General features: G+C 33.3%; 1 protein-coding gene across 1 annotated transcript in view; it reads left to right on the top strand.

Annotated features, from left to right (window-relative positions):
* LOC111420778 (huntingtin) overlaps positions 1-23,646 on the top strand; it is a 36,983-nt gene that overhangs the window by 7,337 nt on the left and 6,000 nt on the right. Inside the window, exons 5-17 of the mRNA XM_023053817.2 lie at positions 92-523; positions 605-760; positions 818-978; positions 1,045-1,312; positions 5,688-5,967; positions 6,025-6,692; positions 6,749-6,982; positions 11,290-12,313; positions 12,374-12,651; positions 12,715-12,894; positions 18,722-20,286; positions 20,343-20,676; positions 20,727-20,924. Of these exons, the coding sequence (XP_022909585.2) occupies positions 92-523; positions 605-760; positions 818-978; positions 1,045-1,312; positions 5,688-5,967; positions 6,025-6,692; positions 6,749-6,982; positions 11,290-12,313; positions 12,374-12,651; positions 12,715-12,894; positions 18,722-20,286; positions 20,343-20,676; positions 20,727-20,924 (5,778 nt within the window). The remainder of the gene's footprint in view (positions 1-91; positions 524-604; positions 761-817; positions 979-1,044; positions 1,313-5,687; positions 5,968-6,024; positions 6,693-6,748; positions 6,983-11,289; positions 12,314-12,373; positions 12,652-12,714; positions 12,895-18,721; positions 20,287-20,342; positions 20,677-20,726; positions 20,925-23,646) is intronic.

Here is a 23,646-nt window from a genome sequence, read left to right on the forward strand (position 1 = left end):
AATTTCAAAACTGCACGAATAGTGGAACCTAAAAAAGTTCTAACGAACCGGTTACGTGAGATACCTTGTATTAATTAGATTTGTTTTTTAGGATATTGACATTGGATCATTCAAAGATATAAATGTGCCATTAATTTACTGTAGCCGTTTAATAGTAAAATCGTTTTTATTAACCGGTCAACCAAAAGGATTAATCCCCGATCGAAACGTACGAGTATCCGTAAAAAATTTAGCATTAACTTGTTTAGGATCGATCATTCAATTATACCCCGATATACTCCTATTAAACCTCGACGTAAATTACACGAAAAACACGCTTGAACCTAAACAGTTCATCTCCGACGTTTTATTATTTGAAAATGATCCAGATCCGCAGTTAGCTGGAATAACCAGGATTGTGGTCGGTTTATTTTTACAAGCCGTTTTAAAATTAAGCTATGGTAAATACGAAGAATGGTTGAATTCGAAGAATTGCGATAATGACCGATTTAAAATTGAGAATTTAGTACAAATTTTAATAAGGGTAAATTATATTTTTATTTATAGAGATTACTTATTAATTGTAGTTTTAATTTAAATTCTAATTTTTAATTGATTTTTTTAGGGTTTTGAACATAATTCATCGATTTGTGTCCGCCAAAGTTTATCATCTTTAAATCATTGTATGAAAGAAATGTTGTATTCTGATAAATGTGAGTGTGTTTTGCCAATTTTAAAGGTTTTGCCATTATTAGCAAAAGACCCTTATTGGTTGGTAAAGGTGAACAATCTCATTACATCAAAATAAAATTCGAACCATTTAAATCATTAATTTTAGATTAAATTGGTTGAAATTGTAACTCATTTTGAATACATTACAATTGAATATGTAACTGGTGATCCAGAATTCCAAAATAAAATTGTTTACAACGTTCTTTTGGAATTGTTAAAAGATGAGGATCAAAGAGTTAGAAATGCTACGTCAAATTCAATCGTAAAGTAAACTTATTCTTATCAATATGATGAAGTTGTACAAAATTAATTTATTTTTTTTTATCTTTGAAGGATTATGCCTATGTTGTACTTCCAACAACAAACTCCAAATCAAAATGTAATAATAAATAAAGCCATCGAATACAAAAATAAGTATTTAAAAAATATAAGCAATTTAAATGCGGGGATAAACGTTTTTAAAAACTCATTTTTAAGCACTGCTCCTTTTCCTTTTAACGTTTCAAGTGATTCAGAGATTGAAGGGATTGAATTTGGGTTATCTAGAATAATATTAAAGTTACACGAGACTTTATTGACTTCGACGTCAAAACAACATATCGTAAGTATTATCATAAGTAGGGCACGGAACTTTTGTAACAAAACGATACGATTTCCCCCCTCCACTCGTTCTCAGCAGAAAATTTCATACAAAAGTTGTTCTAAATTAAATTCTAAAACGATTTTCTCAATAAAAAATATATATAAAAATATATACATATATAAAAATTTTTTTGAGATTATGTTCTTAATTATTGATCAAATCAAAAATTTTTATTAACAATATTTGTTTAGAATTACTTCAGGAACAGTGTTTGTTAATACAATTTTTTGCTAACTTGAAATTTTAATTTCCCTCTGAATAGTATGCTATCAAAATTAATTATCTCAACAATTATTGTTTTTATTAAAAAATGTTTTAAATAAAATTTGTTTCAATTTCGATTTTGAATCAATTATCTTAATAAAAAATTTTTACATCTCTATTAATTAAGCATCTAATTATAATTATGTATAAAAACAGAACAATTATTATTTTGAGGTTATCTCCTTAATTATTGATTAAATCAAAAAAAGTTGTTGGCAAAGTTTGTTTAGAATTGTTTCAGGAACAATTTTTGTTAAAACAATTTTTTTCTAACTTGAAATTTTAATTTCCCACTGAACAGTATGCTACAAAAATTAATATTTTTGAGGTTATATTCTTATTGTTGATTTAATCAAAAAATGTTGTTAACAAAATTGGTTTAGAATTACTTCAGGAACAGTGTTTGTTAATAACATTTTTTGCTAACTTGAAATTTTAATTTCCCTCTGAATAGTATGCTATCAAAATTAATTATCTCAACAATTATTGTTTTTATTAAAAAATGTTTTAAATAAAATTTGTTTCAATTTCGATTTTGAATCAATTATCTTAATAAAAAATTATTACATCTCTATTAATTAAGCATCTAATTATAATTATGTATAAAAACAGAACAATTATTATTTTGAGGTTATCTCCTTAATTATAGATTAAATCAAAAAAAGTTGTTGGCAAAGTTTGTTTAGAATTGTTTCAGGAACAATTTTTGTTAACACAATTTTTTTCTAACTTGAAATTTTAATTTCCCACTGAACAGTATGCTACAAAAATTAATATTTTTGAGGTTATATTCTTATTGTTGATTTAATCAAAAAATGTTGTTAACAAAATTGGTTTAGAATTACTTCAGGAACAGTGTTTGTTAATAACATTTTTTGCTAACTTGAAATTTTAATTTCCCTCTGAATAGTATGCTATCAAAATTAATTATCTCAACAATTATTGTTTTTATTAAAAAATGTTTTAAATAAAATTTGTTTCAATTTCGATTTTGAATCAATTATCTTAATAAAAAATGTTTACATCTCTATTAATTAACCATCTAAGTGTAATTATGTATAAAAATTTAAAAATTATTATTTTGAGGTTATCTCCTTAATTATTGATTAAATCAAAAAAAGTTGTTGGCAAAGTTTGTTTAGAATTGTTTCAAGAACAATTTTTGTTAACACAATTTTTTTCTAACTTGAAATTTTAATTTCCCACTGAACAGTATGCTACAAAAATTAATATTTTTGAGGTTATATTCTTATTGTTGATTTAATCAAAAAATGTTGTTAACAAAATTGGTTTAGAATTACTTCAGGAACAGTGTTTGTTAATAACATTTTTTGCTAACTTGAAATTTTAATTTCCCTCTGAATAGTATGCTATCAAAATTAATTATCTCAACAATTATTGTTTTTATTAAAAAATGTTTTAAATAAAATTTGTTTCAATTTCGATTTTGAATCAATTATCTTAATAAAAAATTATTACATCTCTATTAATTAAGCATCTAATTATAATTATGTATAAAAACAGAACAATTATTATTTTGAGGTTATCTCCTTAATTATAGATTAAATCAAAAAAAGTTGTTGGCAAAGTTTGTTTAGAATTGTTTCAGGAACAATTTTTGTTAACACAATTTTTTTCTAACTTGAAATTTTAATTTCCCACTGAACAGTATGCTACAAAAATTAATATTTTTGAGGTTATATTCTTATTGTTGATTTAATCAAAAAATGTTGTTAACAAAATTGGTTTAGAATTACTTCAGGAACAGTGTTTGTTAATAACATTTTTTGCTAACTTGAAATTTTAATTTCCCTCTGAATAGTATGCTATCAAAATTAATTATCTCAACAATTATTGTTTTTATTAAAAAATGTTTTAAATAAAATTTGTTTCAATTTCGATTTTGAATCAATTATCTTAATAAAAAATGTTTACATCTCTATTAATTAACCATCTAAGTGTAATTATGTATAAAAATTTAAAAATTATTATTTTGAGGTTATCTCCTTAATTATTGATTAAATCAAAAAAAGTTGTTGGCAAAGTTTGTTTAGAATTGTTTCAAGAACAATTTTTGTTAACACAATTTTTTTCTAACTTGAAATTTTAATTTCCCACTGAACAGTATGCTACAAAAATTAATATTTTTGAGGTTATATTCTTATTGTTGATTTAATCAAAAAATGTTGTTAACAAAATTGGTTTAGAATTACTTCAGGAACAGTGTTTGTTAATAACATTTTTTGCTAACTTGAAATTTTAATTTCCCTCTGAATAGTATGCTATCAAAATTAATTATCTCAACAATTATTGTTTTTATTAAAAAATGTTTTAAATAAAATTTGTTTCAATTTCGATTTTGAATCAATTATCTTAATAAAAAATTATTACATCTCTATTAATTAAGCATCTAATTATAATTATGTATAAAAACAGAACAATTATTATTTTGAGGTTATCTCCTTAATTATAGATTAAATCAAAAAAAGTTGTTGGCAAAGTTTGTTTAGAATTGTTTCAGGAACAATTTTTGTTAACACAATTTTTTTCTAACTTAAAATTTTAATTTCCCACTGAACAGTATGCTACAAAAATTAATATTTTTGAGGTTATATTCTTATTGTTGATTTAATCAAAAAATGTTGTTAACAAAATTGGTTTAGAATTACTTCAGGAACAGTGTTTGTTAATAACATTTTTTGCTAATTTGAAATTTTAATTTCCCTCTGAATAGTATGCTATCAAAATTAATTATCTCAACAATTATTGTTTTTATTAAAAAATGTTTTAAATAAAATTTGTTTCAATTTCGATTTTGAATCAATTATCTTAATAAAAAATTTTTACATCTCTATTAATTAACCATCTAAGTGTAATTATGTATAAAAATTTAAAAATTATTATTTTGAGGTTATCTCCTTAATTATTGATTAAATCAAAAAAAGTTGTTGGCAAAGTTTGTTTAGAATTGTTTCAGGAACAATTTTTGTTAACACAATTTTTTTTTAACTTGAAATTTTAATTTCCCACTGAACAGTATGCTACAAAAATTAATATTTTTGAGGTTATATTCTTATTGTTGATTTAATCAAAAAATGTTGTTAACAAAATTGGTTTAGAATTACTTCAGGAACAGTGTTTGTTAATAACATTTTTTGCTAACTTGAAATTTTAATTTCCCTCTGAATAGTATGCTATCAAAATTAATTATCTCAACAATTATTGTTTTTATTAAAAAATGTTTTAAATAAAATTTGTTTCAATTTCGATTTTGAATCAATTATCTTAATAAAAAATTTTTACATCTCTATTAATTAACCATCTAATTATAATTATGTACAAAAACAGGACAATTATTATTTTGAGGTTATCTCCTTAATTATTGATTAAATCAAAAAAAGTTGTTGGCAAAGTTTGTTTAGAATTGTTTCAGGAACAATTTTTGTTAAAACAATTTTTTTCTAACTTGAAATTTTAATTTCCCACTGAACAGTATGCTACAAAAATTAATATTTTTGAGGTTATATTCTTATTGTTGATTTAATCAAAAAATGTTGTTAACAAAATTGGTTTAGAATTACTTCAGGAACAGTGTTTATTAATAACATTTTTTGCTAACTTGAAATTTTAATTTCCCTCTGAATAGTATGCTATCAAAATTAATTATCTCAACAATTATTGTTTTTATTAAAAAATGTTTTAAATAAAATTTGTTTCAATTTCGATTTTGAATCAATTATCTTAATAAAAAATTTTTACATCTCTATTAATTAACCATCTAAGTGTAATTATGTATAAAAATTTAAAAATTATTATTTTGAGGTTATCTCCTTAATTATTGATTAAATCAAAAAAAGTTGTTGACAAAGTTTGTTTAGAATTGTTTCAGGAACAATTTTTGGTAACACAATTTTTTTCTTACTTGAAATTTTAATTTCCCGCTGAACAGTATGGTATTCTTTTAATCAAGATTTTCTGAGAACGAGTGGAGGGGAGAAATCGTTTTGTTACAAAAGTTCCGTGCCCTGATCATAAGTAAGTGATCAAAGTCAATGTTATTTTATTTTAGTATGGTTGTATAGAAACTTTGTGCTTATTAAGTCAAACTTATCCTTGTACAGTTTATAAATCGTCATGGAATTGCTTTAAAAATTTTAATTTCCAACAAGAAAAAACAATTTTTCAAAGGAGTAATTCGATAATTGGAAATATTTCATCGATTTGTGAATCGAACGTTAGTTGTGCAAAAGATTTATTAAACATATCTATTTCTTTGTTTTCACATATAACGGTTTATGACTTAAATTTTCATTCGAATCTTCTAAAATTTACAGGAAATCTTTTTGCTGGTAAAAAAGGTTAAATTAAATTAATCCAAATTAATTATTAATTTTATTTTACGCTAGGAAAATGTTTACAAGATTTACAATTATCATCAGATACGTTAGAAAATAATCGACCTCTTTGGGATATGTTTAACGATAAAAGTCTTCGTGAATTAAGCGAAACATTTTTAACACACATAATAAAATTATTAAATGTTTTTATGCATGTTATCGAAGAAATAACCCCGCAAATAATCGTTCCCAAACCGGTTTTACCAAATTTACCACCCGCTAGTACTTTATCGCCGTTAAAACGACGAAAAAGCGATTTAGACAAGAAATTATTAACAAGCGTTAAAACTGACAAAGATGAAAAAATTGAAAAGAAGCCGGAAAATGTTAAAAACATTTCGATGGGTTATTTTGCGAATTTACCTCATTACATGAAGATTTATGACATTCTTCGAATGGCTTATTTAAATTATAAGATAACCTTAGATTCTTCAGCCTCAGAAAATTTATTAAATTTTTTAAAAACAACTTTATCCGCTTTATGTCAAATTTTAGAGGTTGCTACTATTACGGAAACTGGAAGAATAGCGGATGATATCTTAAGATATCTTCGAGCTTCTTTTTATTTGGACCAAGCGTCTACCGTAAGTTGTGTTCATCAGTTATTGAAAAGTCTTTTTGGAAATAATCTTACGAGTGGAATGAATTGTGTTAATTTGGAAAATCGAAAAGAACAGGTAAGATTTTTTGTTCTCAATTATATCTTAAAGGAGATAATCTAATATTATTTTAGAAACCACACAATGAGGATGGATTTTATTACAATTTATTTCAACGTCCTTACACAGAATTAACGAATTATATTGATTGTTTAAATAGCATGGATAAGGTTGAATGCGATAGTGATAATACTGTAATGGGTTATTTACATAGAAAAGAAATTAAGAAACCTGTGCCAAAAGGTTCTGATAAAATCTTAGCAAATTATATTCGTATTTTTGAACCTATGGTCATCAAGTCTTTAAAGGTATTTACAGATTGCTACTCTTCTGGCTTTAAATAAAATAACATTTTTGCATAACATTCGGATTTAGCCGCCTTAAGAGATGTGTGGCTAAACCTGACTGTTTAAAACACTAATACTAGAACTAGAATCATTCGAGTTTAGCCGTCTCAAGACGTGTGGCTAAACCGACGTGTGTCTCTTTAGGGGGTATGCCACCTTTGAAATTAAAAAAAATCGATTTTTTTTTGCTTAAAAGTGTTTTTTATACTGTCTAGAATAAGAATCCATTGACAGAAAACATTTGCGGAATGTTTTTCTGCCTAAAAAATTGATTTTTGTAACACACCTCCCCGGAAATTCTAAGATTTCTGTAACCACTTTTTGTTTCATTTTTTATCCATTGTATATGCAGGTATTTTGACCTTGTTGTACAAAAAAGTTAAAAAAAAAACATAAAATATCATTTTTCAAAAACGCTATTGAAGGAAAAATGGAAGTGCACTCCATCGTAGAGATGTTTCAACGATCCGAAGAAAAACATAATTTGAAGTACTGTTTTTACGTAGGAGACGGAGACGGAAACATTCAAAGGTATTATGGACGCTCAGCCATATTGTCATAGTAATAGTAACCAAAAAAGAATGCGTCGATCACGTTCAGAAACGAATGGGCACACGGTTACGAAATCTAAAAAGAAACACCCGCGGATTAGGAAGCAAAGGAAAATTAATTGATTATGGATTATGGATTGAAACTCCAAAGCATGACAATTGTTCAGTTGGTGCTGACTCGTGGTGTTCCTGGCAAAAAGCGTACGCTTTGTCAGAAATCGATGAGTACACTCACAAGCCAGCAATCGGCAATGATGTTTTCAACGCAGTGAAACCTGTGTACGAAGAATTATCAAGGGAAGATCTTTTGACAAGATGTTTAGAGGGATATACGCAAAACAGCAATGAAAGTTACAACGCCGCGTTATGGCCTATCGCACCAAAAACTATTCATAGTGGCAAGCAAGTGGTTGACATTGCGTTTGATATAGCTGCTTGCAATTTTAATGACGGTCTTACAAGCATTATGGAAATAATGCAAGCACTGAAATTAACAACCGGAAAATGCATTACTCGCGCTGAGCGCTCCATGACTGCTGAGGCTAAAGAAGCTCGTAGAAGCCTACTGTCAGACAGAAAAGCTGCAGAAGATGAAAATAAGCTTCAAGAAGGACAGCTGTATGGTGCAGGAAGGATGCTAAGGAATTGTTGGAGCTCCTACTGAGTACACACTTTCCTTCCTCAAAAGTCTGCCCCCATGCAGCTACCGACCCTGAAGTAATGGACATAACCCGTCCATCAGGTAGGGTTCGCAGCACAGCTGGGAATATTTTCACACCCAACAGAGTAAGGTGGGCTATCTCGAATTTTAAGCCCCTAAAATCGCCTGGAGGAGACGGAATTCTGCCTATCTTTCTGCAAAAAGGCTTAGAAGACCTTCTCTCAATAATAATATCCCTATATATAGCTAGCTACAGCTTTAGCTATATACCCACTCTATGGAGGAAAGTAAAGGTGGTCTACATACCTAAAGGTGGTAGGCGTTCAAGGCGTACAACTTCATTTCTCCTCAAAAGGATGGAAAAGGTAATCGATCAATACCTAAGGAATGGAGTGCTTGTCACAAATCCACTACACCCTAGCCAACATGCTTACCAGAAAGCAAAATCAACAATTACCGCTCTCCATGCTTTGACTAGCACCTTAGAGGAGGCAATTGCAACCAAAGAGATAGTCCTTTGTGCTTTCATAGATATAGAGGGTGCGTTTGATAACACCTCATATGAATCCATAGAGAAGGCTCTAAACGTAAAACACATACATCCGTCGACAATCAAGTGGTGTATAGCCATGTTGAAAAGTCAGCAGATCACAGCCAGTCTGGGAGGCGAGTCGCTGACTATAAAGGCGCTAAGAGGATGTCCCCAAGGGAGAGTGCTATCACCTCTATTATGGTGCCTGGCAGTTGATGACTTGATGAACACCCTAACTAAAAACGGATTTAAGATACAAGGGTATGCTGATGACCTGGTAATCACAATCCGAGGTAAATATGATTCAATCATAACTCAGCTAATGCAGAAAGCCCTACTACTCACCAGTACTTGGTGCAGAAGCAATGGGCTCAGCATCAATCCCAATAAAATCGAAATAGTCCCTTTCACTCGGAGAAGGAAGCTACAAATAAAAGCACCCTCCATTGAAAGCAGAACTATTAACCTCAAAGCAGAAACTAAATACCTAGGGGTAATACTTGACAGTAAACTAAACTGGAACTCACACTTAGATAAGGTGAGGAAAAAGGCCATCATGGCAAACCAGATCTGCCGCAGGCTCCTAGGAAGGAACTGGGGTCTCAAACCACGAATGGCTGATTAGGCCTACGTAGCAATAATCAGACCAATGGTCGCCTACGCCTCATTGGTTTGGTGGCCAAAAACCAAACATAAGACAGCTCTCACAAATCCAGCGGTTAGCATGTCTTAACATAACGGGTGCAATGAGATCCTGTCCGACGACTGCTTTGGAAGCCCTACTCGGCCTCACACCGCTCCATTTATATATACAAAAAGGAGGCAGCCTCAAGTGCCTTATCATTGAAAACAGTTTTTTCACTCAAGTTGATGCAGGGTAACCTCAGAGAACAGCTCGAGATCCTCAAGGACCCATGTCTAAATCACCTGATTGAAATTAAAACGGACCTCATACCGACGGAATACAATTTCAACCAACCGTATAAGGTCATATTTAGTAGCAGGGATGATTGGGCCTCAACTAAAAAGAGGAGCCCTAGCCTGGTACACCGATGCTTCAAAGACAGTAAGACCTGGAGTAGGTATGGGCATCAGTGGACCAAATAGCCACATCAAATTGCCCCTCAGCTCGGACTTAACAATTTTCCAAGCAGAAGTTCTTGCTATAAACTTCTGCACCGCTTTGAACCTACAAAAGGGGCAAAAAGGTGCATCCATAAACATTTTCACAGACAATCGGGCCGCCTTAAAGGCAATTCAGGCCTACACGTGTGGCTCCGCACTGATCAGAGAGTGTACCAACAACCTGAGAGAACTCGCTAGGGGCAATGATGTTACCCTATGGTGGGTTCCAGGTCACAGCAACATTGAGGGCAATGAGAAAGCCGACAAACTGGCCAAAGAGGCAGCAAACACGCCCTTCATTGGACCCCAACCTGGATGTGGACTACAAAAAAGCCACCTACAACAAATAATCAACAACTGGGAGGCTTCAAAGATAGCCTTACGCTGGGAAGAACTTCCAGGTCAGACAAGCGAAGAGTATGATAACTCCGTCGCAAAACAAAAGAGGTTTTATGCCTCAGCAAAGGGGATCTAAGAACGCTCTCAGGCTACCTGACCGGCCATGTGCCCCTAAAATACCACCTCTTCCACATTGGACAAGCTGAGGATCAAACTTGTCGACTATGCAACGACGAGTCAGAATTAAGGACCTACATTTGCCCTAAACCTTTGGAGGGCTAAAGTTACAATACATCTTATAGGTCGCGGTAACGAGAGGGGCCATCGTTACCATTTCGTCAAAAATGAATATTTTTACTAAAGTAATCGTATTCAAGTTTTATTATTCGACTTACGCGTTAGGAGAAATCCTGCGCACAGTATGACCCTGCACGATTTGCAAGCCTAACATTACCGACATCTAGCGAGTGCAATTTTATTAACTGTTAATAAATAAAATATGTATTTAAAACTAGAAAAGGGGCTTATTCACACCCTGCAACCCGTTTTTAGAAAACTTCTTTCGTCTGATTGCAAAAAGAATTTAAAAATACCTATTATTTACCTATTAAGGTGGCATACCCCCTTAAGATGGCTAAACCTGAATGTTTCTACTTCTAATAGACTGCCTAAGTCTGACGTCACAGAGTTGGGCGGAGCTTATACCGACTCCAAACAATTTCGTTGCTAACCACAGTTGCCAACGTTGTCATTGGAAATGTCATTTAAAAAGTCACTTAGTTTATTTTATTTTAACACTAATTGAAAAACTGCATATGGTGATTTACTGTTAGCAACGAAAATGTTTGGAGTTAGTATAAGCTCCACCCATCTCTGTGACGTCAAGACTTAGGTTGTCTATTGTAAGTCTAATGTTAGTTCTAGAGAAAGTATATTGCATATTTTTATTGCACAAAAACTAGAACTAACACTAGACCTAGAACTAGAATCAATCCTATGCTAATCTCGTTTGGGGCTAATTATTATTAATTAAAAATGATGTAATTTTTGTTCGTTATAGCAATACACAATTTCAAGCGACGTTGTCCTTCAATGTAACGTTCTTCAGCTTTTAAGTCAACTGGTTCAACTTCGAGTAAACTACTGTCTTCTCGATTCCGAACAAATTTTTATCGGATTCGTTCTAAAACAATTCGAATTTATCGAAGAAGCTCAAATACCGGAACCTGAAAAATTAATCCCAAAAATTTTTAAATTCCTCGTTCATTTATCGTACAGTAAACACCATTCAAAAAGTATAATAAACGTACCGAAAATAATCCAATTATGCGACGGTTTAATGGCAAGCGGACAAAAGCCGACTACTTATTGTATACCGGCTTTAGAACCGATCGTTGAAGATATATTTTTGGTAAGAAATAAATCGAATACGGCGGATTTTAAAGAATTAGAAACAACAAGGGAGGTTTTATTATCGATGTTATTGAGATTAATCGAGTATAAAGAAGTTATAGTTTTGTTGACGTTGATTTTAAACGATAGTAAATATTGCGAAAACAGCGATAAATGGCATAGATGGTCAAAACAAGTTTTCGACGTATTTTTAACGATGTTAAAACATAATAAAATAAGATTGAACGATGGAAAAACAATTGAAGCTATTATGAAATTATTGCTTGTTATGAATCCGGGCGTTTTTAAAAATATTAATGAAATTTTAGTTTGTTTATATCAAAAATGTCCATTAAACGGCGATGCAATTAGTAAATACCTAGGAAAAAATGTAATTATTTTATTAATTTTAACTCATATAAAAGAAGACGTTTTACTTAGTAAAATAAGCGAAGCTTCATCAGATTTTGATCCAAGTAGTATTTTTGATCATATTGAAACAACTCCGGATCCTTTAAATGTAATCAATAACATTAATTATTTTCAAAGAATACAACCTGAGGTGGCTTTTGTAAAATTAATTTTTAAAATACTCCAAGTGACTTCAGTGAATTGTGTAGATGAATTTGATGAGTTTCTAGTTGAAGAACTGTTTTATTTTATGGTTATTGTTTCATATTTAATGCAGTCTGGTAAGATTCCTACTCCTTCTCTTTTCTGATTTTATAAAGAACTAAGTTTTATATTTACAGGGAATTATTCTAAGATATCAAATACAGCAATATCACTAATTAATACAATTACATCTGAAGATAAAATCCCAATAGACGTTATAAATACCAACTTTTTAAAAATCGGTGTTTTACACCCTACTTTATTGTTTCAATGGTGTTATATTTTAACAGTATTAAATTATCATAATAATAATTTTTGGAATGTGTTGTTAAACAATGATTTAACATGTAAAAGTACATCTTTGCATCAAGAAATTATTCGATTAGGAGTATCTATAACTTATTGTGAGTATTTGGTAAGTACAAGAATCTATATGATGGTAAGCTCTACCATCATTTTATGATGTTTTTGTTTATAGACGGAAAATGTACATAGCGTAGAACAATTAAAATCATTTTTATACCACAACATTAACTTAATAATTGAATTATGTGATGAAATACCGGTTCATGAATTTATAGCAACTTTACACAGAGAATCAAATACTAGTCTATTAATATTAAAATCTATAGAAGATAAATCAAAAAGAAATCACAAGGTAAGGGTAATATTACTTGCAAATTTCATTTTTATGGCGGCCAAGGCGCTAGATTAATTAACCATATATTAATTATACAGTGCGTTTCAAAAGTAACGGATAAATTCGATAAAATTATTATAAACAATTTATGAAAAAATCGCTGAAACGGGTCTAAAGATTTAAATTTTTTGGTGTATATTTTAAATTTTTCCGCCACTTTTAAACGAGTTATGACGTCATCGAAGTTTTTTTTTAAATGGAACACCCCATTTTTTATATCGGAATTTGAAAGAGAATTTTTTTCTGAATTATGTACAATAAATATTAATATCGGTTACATAAGAAAATTTTCGAGAAAAATTAATTTAAAGTTTCATTATTTCCCATTCATTTGATATAAAAAATAGTAGTAGCCGTGCGTAACCATGGCAACCAAATGTTTTGATTTAAAATTTCCAAGTGTCAAAATTCGATTTGAAACAGTGTATTGTGCGTTAATGAGATTATTTTGAGTAGTATTGTGGAGTTTCTTGTGTTAATTGTTGTTATTTATTGTTATTTGTTGCTATTCATCGCTATTCGTTGTTACTTTTTTGTTGTTATTTGATCTTATTGTTTATCTACACTGTTGGAAATAATTCACGAGCACACCCTACATAATCTGAACGCGTGAAGATAAATCCATAATATTTGCGGAGTACAAAGGTTTACTGTAGACGAGTTTATTCAGGGAGTTTCGAGTTGTTCCGTCGCGGCATTGTTGACTGAGCCGCCCTTCCAAGTGGAACATTCCGTCGCTATGGAGACCGATGTGGATGGAAAATACCGGTCGTTTTTAGTGTGGTGTGAGGTACCACATTGTTATCGTACTCTGTGCGCAATGGATGGGCGATCGTGTTACTTAAGCGAGTTTGGGCGAGGAATGTTTGTGGGTATGCACATTGAGGGTGTATCGTTCTGTGAAATCGCGCGTCGTCTCGAGCGGTCGTTATCGGCAGTGCAACGGGCATGGCGAGAATGGTCTGAGGTAGGACATAGGCAAGGTTTGTATATAAGAGGTTGTCTAGGTTCGTACGCAATCATACTGCGCATTACGTCACATGTGGAAAATAATACCGCCAAGCAATTCAAATTAAACAAAGGCATGGAGCACCACATGGCCATGAGGTTGCGTGCGCAATCCGTGATCGCTTACGTCACGGAACACTCCTGCTCTTGCCCCTCGCCCACAAACTAAAATCAAAGTATTGCAGCATAGGAACCTTTAATATATAAACCTTGGGACATAGGTACCTTCAGCCGCGGCCGGGACGGCCCTGCGCGTCCCCATCACACGAGAATCGCGCTCTTGTGCTCAGCGCTTTAGCGTCGTGTGTGTTCTCCTCAAGGCAACTTGGAGCTGTTTGGCCACTGGCAGGGGAAGGCGCACTCACTACGCGAACAGTACGGCGGCGTTTGGTAGATAGTGGACTGGCGCGCGCGTCGTGCGATACAGCGGATTGCAGTAACACCCAAGCACCGCAGCATACGTCACGAGTGGGTCGACGCTAGGCATTAGTAGGTTGCCGAGTAGAGGGACATTTTGTTTTCCGACGAATCAAGATTCGAATTGAGCACCGGTGATGCGCGAATTTTAGTTCGTCGGAGCCGTGATGATCGTCTACTCGAGCAGTGTGTGCAAGAACGCCCTATCCACCGACAACCGAACATTATGGTATCGGGTGCGATTACATATGGTGGACCTACACATCCGCTGCGTGTATAGCAGACCATGACGGGTCAACGATACGTAGATGAGGTGCTATGGTCCGTTGTGCTTCCCTACGTTCGGCGGCTCCCAGGTCTGCTATACATGCACGACAACGTACGACAGCACATCGGGCGTGTTGTATAGACCTTTGTGGAAGAGCACGGCATACGAATGCTTCCATGGCTACCTCGGTTTCCGCATCTGAATCCGATAGAACATGTTTGGGACATGACTGGTCGGAGACTTCTACGTTATCCGGCTTCCTCGGCTAACGTTGAGGAGCTATGGAGGCGAGTTGAGGTGGCATGGTTGGCCATCCCTCTCGCTACAATATAGCGACTTATAGACTCCATGCCACGTCGTGTAGCGATGGTACGCGAAGCTCACGGGGGATACTCTCGCTATTGATATTTCTCCTCCCAGCAGAGGTGTGCCGTTCTCCATGTGAGAGTAAGTTACACTACTTTAGTACTACTTCCATACCAAATTTTGCCTCGCTTTCGATAGAGGCGATGTTTTAGTGTATTTTGCAACAATCAGATTTTTGGGGACTGCCGTCGTTAACACAGGGCTAATTTGTTTAATATGGGGGTTAATAAAAGAGCCCTTAGGAAGTCAGGGCAAGTAAATCTGGCCGCGCTATTCGACAGAGGTGATGTTTTAGGGTAGGCACACACGGTCGATTTTTAGTCGGCCGATAGTTTAGTCGATGGACATAAATGTATTAAGTTTAATGTAGGTGCGCACACAACATAACTGCAGATCAACTCGATTTTTTAATCAAAAGGAGTCGATGTACACTTATGATTAAAAAGTTGTGCAACTATCGTACAACTGCAATAATGCCACAGCTTCATATTAAAGCGCACACACAGTCGATAGTTTAGTTGAGATTTTTAGGAATTTAGGTTGCGTGCGCAACTTTAGTGAGAGTTGAAGTGTCTTCTCTAGTATAACATAAATCAAGTTTCCCTCAATTATTTTATGATAAGTGAATTTATATCAAAAATTAAGTTAAATTATTTTCTGTTTTACTACCGCAGTTAATTATATACTACACTGAATACAGTGTGTTACTTAATTATCGTATCCGACGTCATCATTGCAAGTATGCAACCAATATCACAGTACAATACGCATCATACGCAAATCGTGTATTGCAATACCAATATTGTGATAATGGTTGCATACTTTCAATGATGACGTCGGGTACGATAATTAATTACCACACTGTATATTAAAGTAATTCAATTACATTATTTTAAAATTTGAATTATTTCCCGATATTATTCAATATTCAATACAATATAAATACAAGTTGTTTCGAAATCGATATGTGTGTGCATACAACACGATTTATGAACAACTAAACAGTTTAGTCGGTTATAAATTGATGATGCATCGCGATTTCAAACCAATCCAACTAAACTGTTTCGTCGATGAATAATCGACCGTGTGTGCCTACCCTTAGTATATTTAGCAACAATCAGATTTTTGGGGACTGCCGTCTTTAACACAGGGCGAATTTTTTAATAGGGGGGTGAATAAAAGAGCCCTTAGAAACTCAGAGCAAGTAAATCTGGCCACGCTATTCGACAGGTGGGATATTTCGGTATATTTAGCAACTATCAGATCTTTGGGGACTGCCGTCGTTAACACAAGGCAAATTTTTTTAATATGGGGGTGGACAAAAGGCCCTTAGAAAGTCAGAGCAAGTAAATCTGGCCACGCTATTCGATAGGCGGGATGTTTAGGTATATTTAGCAACTATCAGATCTGTGGGGACTGCCGTCGTTAACACAGGGCGGATTTTTGTAATATGGGGGTGAATGAAAGAGTCCTTAGGAAGATAGAGCAAGTTAATGTGGCCACGCTATTCGACAGGTGGGATATTTTGGTATATTTAGCAACCATCAGATCTTTGGGGACTGCCGTCGTTAACACAGGGCGATTTTTTTAATATGGGGGTGAATAAAAGAGCCCTTAGGAAGTTAGAGCAAGTAAATCTGACCATGCTATTCGACAGAGGCGATGTTTTAGTATATTTAGCAACTATCGGATTTTTGGGGCTGCCGTCGTTAACACAGGGCTATAATACACTGTTGGAAATAATTCACGAGCACACCCTGTATAATCTGAACGCGTGTGTCTAGCGCAATAAAATTTGGTATGGAAGTAGTACTAAAGTAGCATAACTTACTCTCACATGGAGAACGGCACAACTCTGCTGGGAGGAGAAACATCAATAGCGAGAGTATCCCCCGTGAGCTTCGCGTACCATCGCTACACGACGTGACATGGAGTCTATAAGTCGGTATATTGTAGCGAGAGGGATGGCCAACCATGCCACCTCAACTCGGCTCCATAGCTCCTCAACGTTAGCCGAGGAAGCCGAATAACGTAGAAGTCTCCGACCAGTCATGTCCCAAACATGTTTGATCGGATTCAGATGCGGAAACCAAGCTAGCCATGGAAGTATTCGTATACGGTGCTCTTCCACAAAGGTCTGTACAACACGCCCGATGTGCTGTCGTACGTTGTCGTGAATATATAGCAGACATGGGAGCCGCCGAACATAGGGAAGCACAACGGACCGTAGCACCTCATCTACGTATCATTGACCCGTCATGGTCTGCTATACACGCAGCAGACGTGTACGTCCACCATATGTAATCGCACCCCATACCATAGTGCTCGGTTGTCGGTGGATAGGGCGTTCTTGCACACACTGCTCGAGTAGACGATCATCACGGCTCCGACGAACTAAAATTCGCGCATCACCAGTGCTCAATTCGAATCTTGATTAATCGGAAAACAAAATGTCCCTCTACTCGGCAACCTACTAATGCCTAGCGCCGACCCACTCGTGACGTATGCTGCGGTGCTTGGGTGTTACTGCAATCCGCTGTATCGCACGACGCGCGCGCCAGTCCACTATCTACCAAACGCCGCCGTACTGTTCGCGTAGTGAGTGCGCCTTCCCCTGCCAGTGGCCAAACAGCTCCAAGTTGCCTTGAGGAGGACGCACACGACGCTAAAGCGCTGAGCACAAGAGTGCGATCCTCGTGTGCTGTGGTCGCGCAGGGCCTTCCCGGCCGCGGCTGTAGGTACCTATGTCCTACCTCAGACCATTCTCGCTATTTCCGTTGCACTGCCGATAACGACCGCTCGAGACGACGCGCAATTTCATGGAACGATACACCCTCAATGTGCATACCCACAAACATTCCTCGCTCAAACTCGCTTAAGTAACGCGATCGCCCATCCATTGCGCACAGAGTACGATAACAATGTGGTCCCTCACACCATAGTAAAAACGACCGGTATTTTCCATCCACGTCGGTCTCCATAGCGACGGAATGTTCCACTTGGAAGGACGGCTCAGTCAAAAATGCCGCGACGGAACAACTCGAAACTCCCTGAATAAACTCGTCTACAGTAAACCTTTGTGCTCCTCAAATATTATGGATTTATCTTCACGCGTTCAGATTATATAGGGTGTGCTCGTGAATTATTTCCAACAGTGTATTTAATATGAAGGTAAGACAGCCTTTACGAAATCGGAGCAAGACAATTTATTTACGCTAATTTTTCAAATTTATTTATTGCTCTGTTTCAAATTGATCGACCTTTGGAATCAATATAACAGTCGAAATTTCTGTAGTTTTGTTGTTTACAAATTGGAACGTGTAAAACCGACTTCACTGTATACCGGGTGATCTCGCTGAAATGGCGTGCTATGTTTGGCGTGCTGTTTTCACATCGGTTCAAATGAATGAGAAATAATAAAACTTGAAATCAATTTTTCTCGAAAATTTTCTTATATAACCGATATTAATATTTATTGCACATAATTCAGAAAAAAATTCTCTTTCAAATTCCGATATAAAAAATGGGGTGTTCCATTTAAAAAAAACTTCGATGACGTCATAACTCGTTTAAAAATGGCGGAAAAAATTTAAAATATACACCAAAAAATTGCAAAACATTTAAATCTTTAGACCCGTTTCAGTGATCTTTTCATAAATTGTAGAATTTATCCGTTACTTTTGAAACGCACTGTATATTAATTCATTAAATTAATTTTTTTTCTAGCCTTCTTATTTAACAAAAATCCTAAAATGTCTTGAAAACACCAACAACCACCAAACGGGTTATTTAATCACTCTATTAATAAAAAACTTTTTAAATTGTCGCCAATTAGCACTTCAACGTTCCGTGTCAATTTTAACAAGTCGGAAAGTTGAATATTTATTAACTTTAACACAAGATGAGGTACATAATCAATTAAGTAAAGAAAACTTAACGATTATAATGAACGATTTTAACGATAATAAATTTGCCAAAAGGAACGAGGGGCTTTTAAGCGTTTTAAATAAATTGGCCACACAATTTTATAATTTACCACCTTTGGAGTTAAATCAAAGAAAGTGTGTTAATCCGGATTTTATTAGAAAAATGGAAGTAAATAAAACGTGGTATTTAAATGAGATTAAAAATAAATGTCGAGATGTAATGGAATGTAATCAAATTGCCGAACTTTTAAAAATTTTGGATTATAATGATGTTATCGGTGTTATGGCGGAAAAAAATTTTAATAAGATGATATTGAAAGATGTGTTTAAAAAGGAAAATAAAAAAGATGAATTAGATTTGTTAAAAGCAGCCGTTGACGTACTTTTTGGAGAATTAAATCAATTTATTTTATTATCACCAAAAAATAATGATGACAAATTTTCAAATCAAGATTTTTGGAATACTTTGCAAAACTTAATTCCCAGCGTAATTGCTTACATTGAATTGGATTTAAAAATTCCCGACTCGCATATAAAAAATATTTGTATATTTTTTGTAACAGTTTTAGAGTCGATAACATATTTAATAAGAACCGATAAAACCGAAGTAAACGTCCATTTTATAAGTAAATCGCTTGAATGCGCTTGTACAGTCCTAAAAAATAATCAATTAATTAATATGTTATCATTACAAGAAAGTTCAATGTGGGTGAGTTCTTCCACAAAAGTAATTTTTAAACTCGTCTCGTTTTTGCTGTTAGATTTCGAACCTTTACCTATATTTACAAAAAATAATTTAAAGCCAGCTTTAGATGATATAGAAACGTCTGCAATCGCAAACGCATCGTATCAACTTTACGTTTTGATCGGTTGGATCGAAAGTTTACAAGTTAAAGAACGAAGAATACCTCTAACGCTCTTTAAACCGATTAAAAAAATTATCATTCTTTTATCACGTTTACCACAAGTTAATTCTTACGTTTTAACACCCCCGAGTTCTTGGAAAAATGGTTGGAACGTTGAATTAATTGGACCGTTTAAAAATCAAGTTCCCCCACTTCCTGTTGATTATATGCAACAAATAGATGTTTTGGAAGAGTTTATTTATCGGATAAATTTGTTGGGTTGGAGAAATAGGCAGCAATTTGAAGAGACTTGGATGTGCTTGTTGAGTGTTTTAAGTTCAAATGTTGAAGAAGATTGTTTAGAGGATACAAATAGATTAGCTCATGCTACTGGGTTAGCTGTTAGTGCGATAACTTCGATTTTAGTTCTAACTTTGTATTATCCTAATCCCGGGAATAGAAATACCTCTAAAATTATTCATGTATCAAGAGATTCTGTGATTAAGAATAATTCAGCTAGGTAAGTCATAAATAAATACAAAGAATAAAGTAAATGAGAATTATGTGCATTTACAGCATTAAAAAATTAAAATTAATCCAAAAAGATTTAATAGATAAAATTAATTCTTTAAATATTCAAGAAGAAGAAACAAAAATAATAAACGTATTTGATAAGCAGAATTTAGAAAAACACCACTCCTTATACTCAATAGGTCAAATTTCTATAGAATACTTATTGATATCATCAAAAATAGTGGAAGAACTCGACGAAGAAAACCCAATAGTCCAACTTTATCATAAAAATCAATCCAACTTAATCGAATGTGGGGTAGATTTAAATTCTTGTATACAATTTTTATTAGATTTATATTCGCAATGGCTTAATGATCAAATTCATTCTAACGAACAAGTAAGTTATTTATAATTATTTAAAACTTTATTTAATTAAAAATGTTGTAGAATTTAGCTCCGTTAAGGGTTGTAAACGAAGTGATTAAGTCAGTGTTAATAATTTCGGACCTTTTCTTAGAGAAGACCCAGTTCCAGTGGATGTTGGATTCTATGTTAAATTTTTCGAAAAATCATGCTTCAGAAGATGAAATTCTTCATCAATATGTTATTATTAATATTTCAAAAGCAGTTGCTGTGTTAAATCCAGTAATATTTCTTTTTATATTAATTTTTTATCTAATTTATATACAGTGTGACCCGTTTGAAAGCGGAACACCCTCGTAAAATTTGTATTTATTATCCGATTTCGATAATTTTTTTTTTAAAAACTGTATCTTGGGACAAAGAGTGATATTTTTCTTAAAAAAAAAACAAGGCCTACTATTTCACTTTTTAGGTGCTAAAAATGAAGAAATCATATTAGGAAATTTTTTACAAAAAATCTGAGTACAGGGTGTCCCAATTTCGATGTCCGCATAGGCTATCTCCGAAACTAAAAGAGATAGAAAAAAAGTAGCTTACATGTCATGATCTCGTTTTTTGAGAAAATGTTAATGCCGAAAACTCCGAACAGCTATCGTCTTTTGTTTTCGCCCTATCGGCAAAAACTGAAAATTTTGCGAAAACGACATTCGCAAATATCTCACTTATTATCAAAGATGGAGTATTATAAATAAAACATTATATGGGCAACTTTTTACGAAGAATTCAGTGGCGTAGGTAGAATTTTTTTCCCATCTTTTATTTTCGAGATTTTAGACGTAACTTTATTTTTTTAAATGGAAACCATAGTTGGCTATGACTTAAAATAATTTGTTATTTTCTTCTGATAACAAATATATATAGTTTGTAGGGTATATTTCTTATGGCTATTGAATAATTAACAAAAATTCATTTTGTTCTGTCTAAAACTAATGTATGTATTTAAAAGTTAATGTTGCTATGGTGATAACCATACATACTATGATGGAACATAATGTATCAAATAATTGCCAAAGTTTGTATTTAAAAATTCGATATCAACTCTGGCATTATGTACTGGAATTATGCACCAGCGTGTTAAGTGTCAAAGTATAACAAAACTGAATAAAACTTTACAATGAATTTCGAAAATTATGAAAAATGTAACATGATGGAATGCTATATGTTATCAGATAACAATGCGACGTTAGCCGCGGAATTTTATTTCACAAGATATCCAGAAAGAAGACAACCGCACGTACGAACCTTCAGCCGGTCAGCAGGAAATTTAATAGATATTTGGTCCTTCCCCAAACCTCATACAAAAACATACCAAAATGACCTGCAAGAGAAATTGCAACAAGACGTCTGACCCAAAAGACGCTGCTCCCGAATATGAAAGAAAAATAAGTATAAACCATACAAAGCGGGGCTAACTCATTATTTACGTGCCGGAGATGTCAATCGAAGATTAGAATTTTGTAGATGATATTTAAAAAAATTAAATAATCTGCTGTTTGTTCAAAATGTAATCTGGACCGATGAAGTCTCTGAGTGTTCAAAGAAGATTGGGGTTCGATGTATGGTGTGCCCTTTTAGATAATAGAATTTTGGCATATAGTATCTACCATAAAAACTTAAACTCAGGGAAATACCTCAATATATTAAGGCTGCACATTGAGCCTTTGGACGACAATTTGCCACTAAATATGTCTCAAATGATATATTTTCAATATGACGAAGCACCAGCACATAATGCCAGAGTTGTTAGTGAATTTTTAAATACTATTACAAACTCAAGGACAGTAGAATCTAACAGGACTGCTACATCCATTGTTGTGACAGCCTACCAGCAAACTACGTCACACCATTTTCCACGCCTAGCTGTTGTTATAGTCTATGCGTTTGCTGTGTGTTTTTAGAGGTTATATCCTAGACGTATTCATATTAGTTTTAAAGTTTTATGTTTTTAGACGTATTAATGTCTATCATATAACCTCTAAAAACATTGACAGTTATCAGGCGTGGCAAATAGTGTGACGTAGAGTGCGGGCAACCAACCCGTAGTCGACTACAAAAATACAATGGATGTAGCAGTCTTGTTAGATTCTACTGTCCTTGCTACAAACTTTGGCAATAATTGGAAACAATGCTTTCCCTCATGGTATGGTTATCACCATAACAACATTAAGTTTTAAATACATACAATAGTTTTAGAAAGAACAAACAAATTGATACATTATATTCCATCATAGTATGTATGGTTATCACCATAGCAACATTAACTTTTAAATACATACATTAGATTTAAATGGAACAAAATGAATTTTTGTTAATTATTCAATAACTATAAGAAATATACCCCACAAACTATATATATTTGTTATCAGAAGAAAATAACAAATTATTTTAAGTCATAGCCAACTATGGTTTCCATTTAAAAAAATAAAGTTACGTCTAAAATCTCGAAAATAAAAGATGGGAAAAAAATTCTACCTACGTCACTGAATTCTTCGTAAAAAGTTGCCCATATAATGTTTTATTTATAATACTCCATCTCTGATAATAAGTGAGATATTCGCGATTGTCGTTTTTGCAAAATTTTCAGTTTTTGCCGATAGGGTGAAAACAAAAGACGATAGCTGTTCGGAGTTTTCGGCATTAGCTTTTTCTCGAAAAACGGGATCATGACATGTAAGCTACTTTTTTTCTATCTCTTTTAGTTTCGGAGATAGTCTATGCGGACATCGAAATTGGGACACCTGTACACCACTGCATTAAGCGCCTTTTGAAATGGGCATATACCAAATCTCATCAAAAATGGTTACAAATCAACACCGTTAAAGATAATTGAAAAATACAATATTTTATGAATTTATTTGATCAGATGGAGTAAACCATGACAAAAAAGGAAATAAAATACAGAGAATAATACAAAACTATTTAACAATATTTAACAGAAATTCAA

Source organism: Onthophagus taurus, chromosome 2, assembly GCF_036711975.1.
Source record: "Onthophagus taurus isolate NC chromosome 2, IU_Otau_3.0, whole genome shotgun sequence".
NCBI classification, from domain to species: domain Eukaryota; kingdom Metazoa; phylum Arthropoda; class Insecta; order Coleoptera; family Scarabaeidae; genus Onthophagus; species Onthophagus taurus.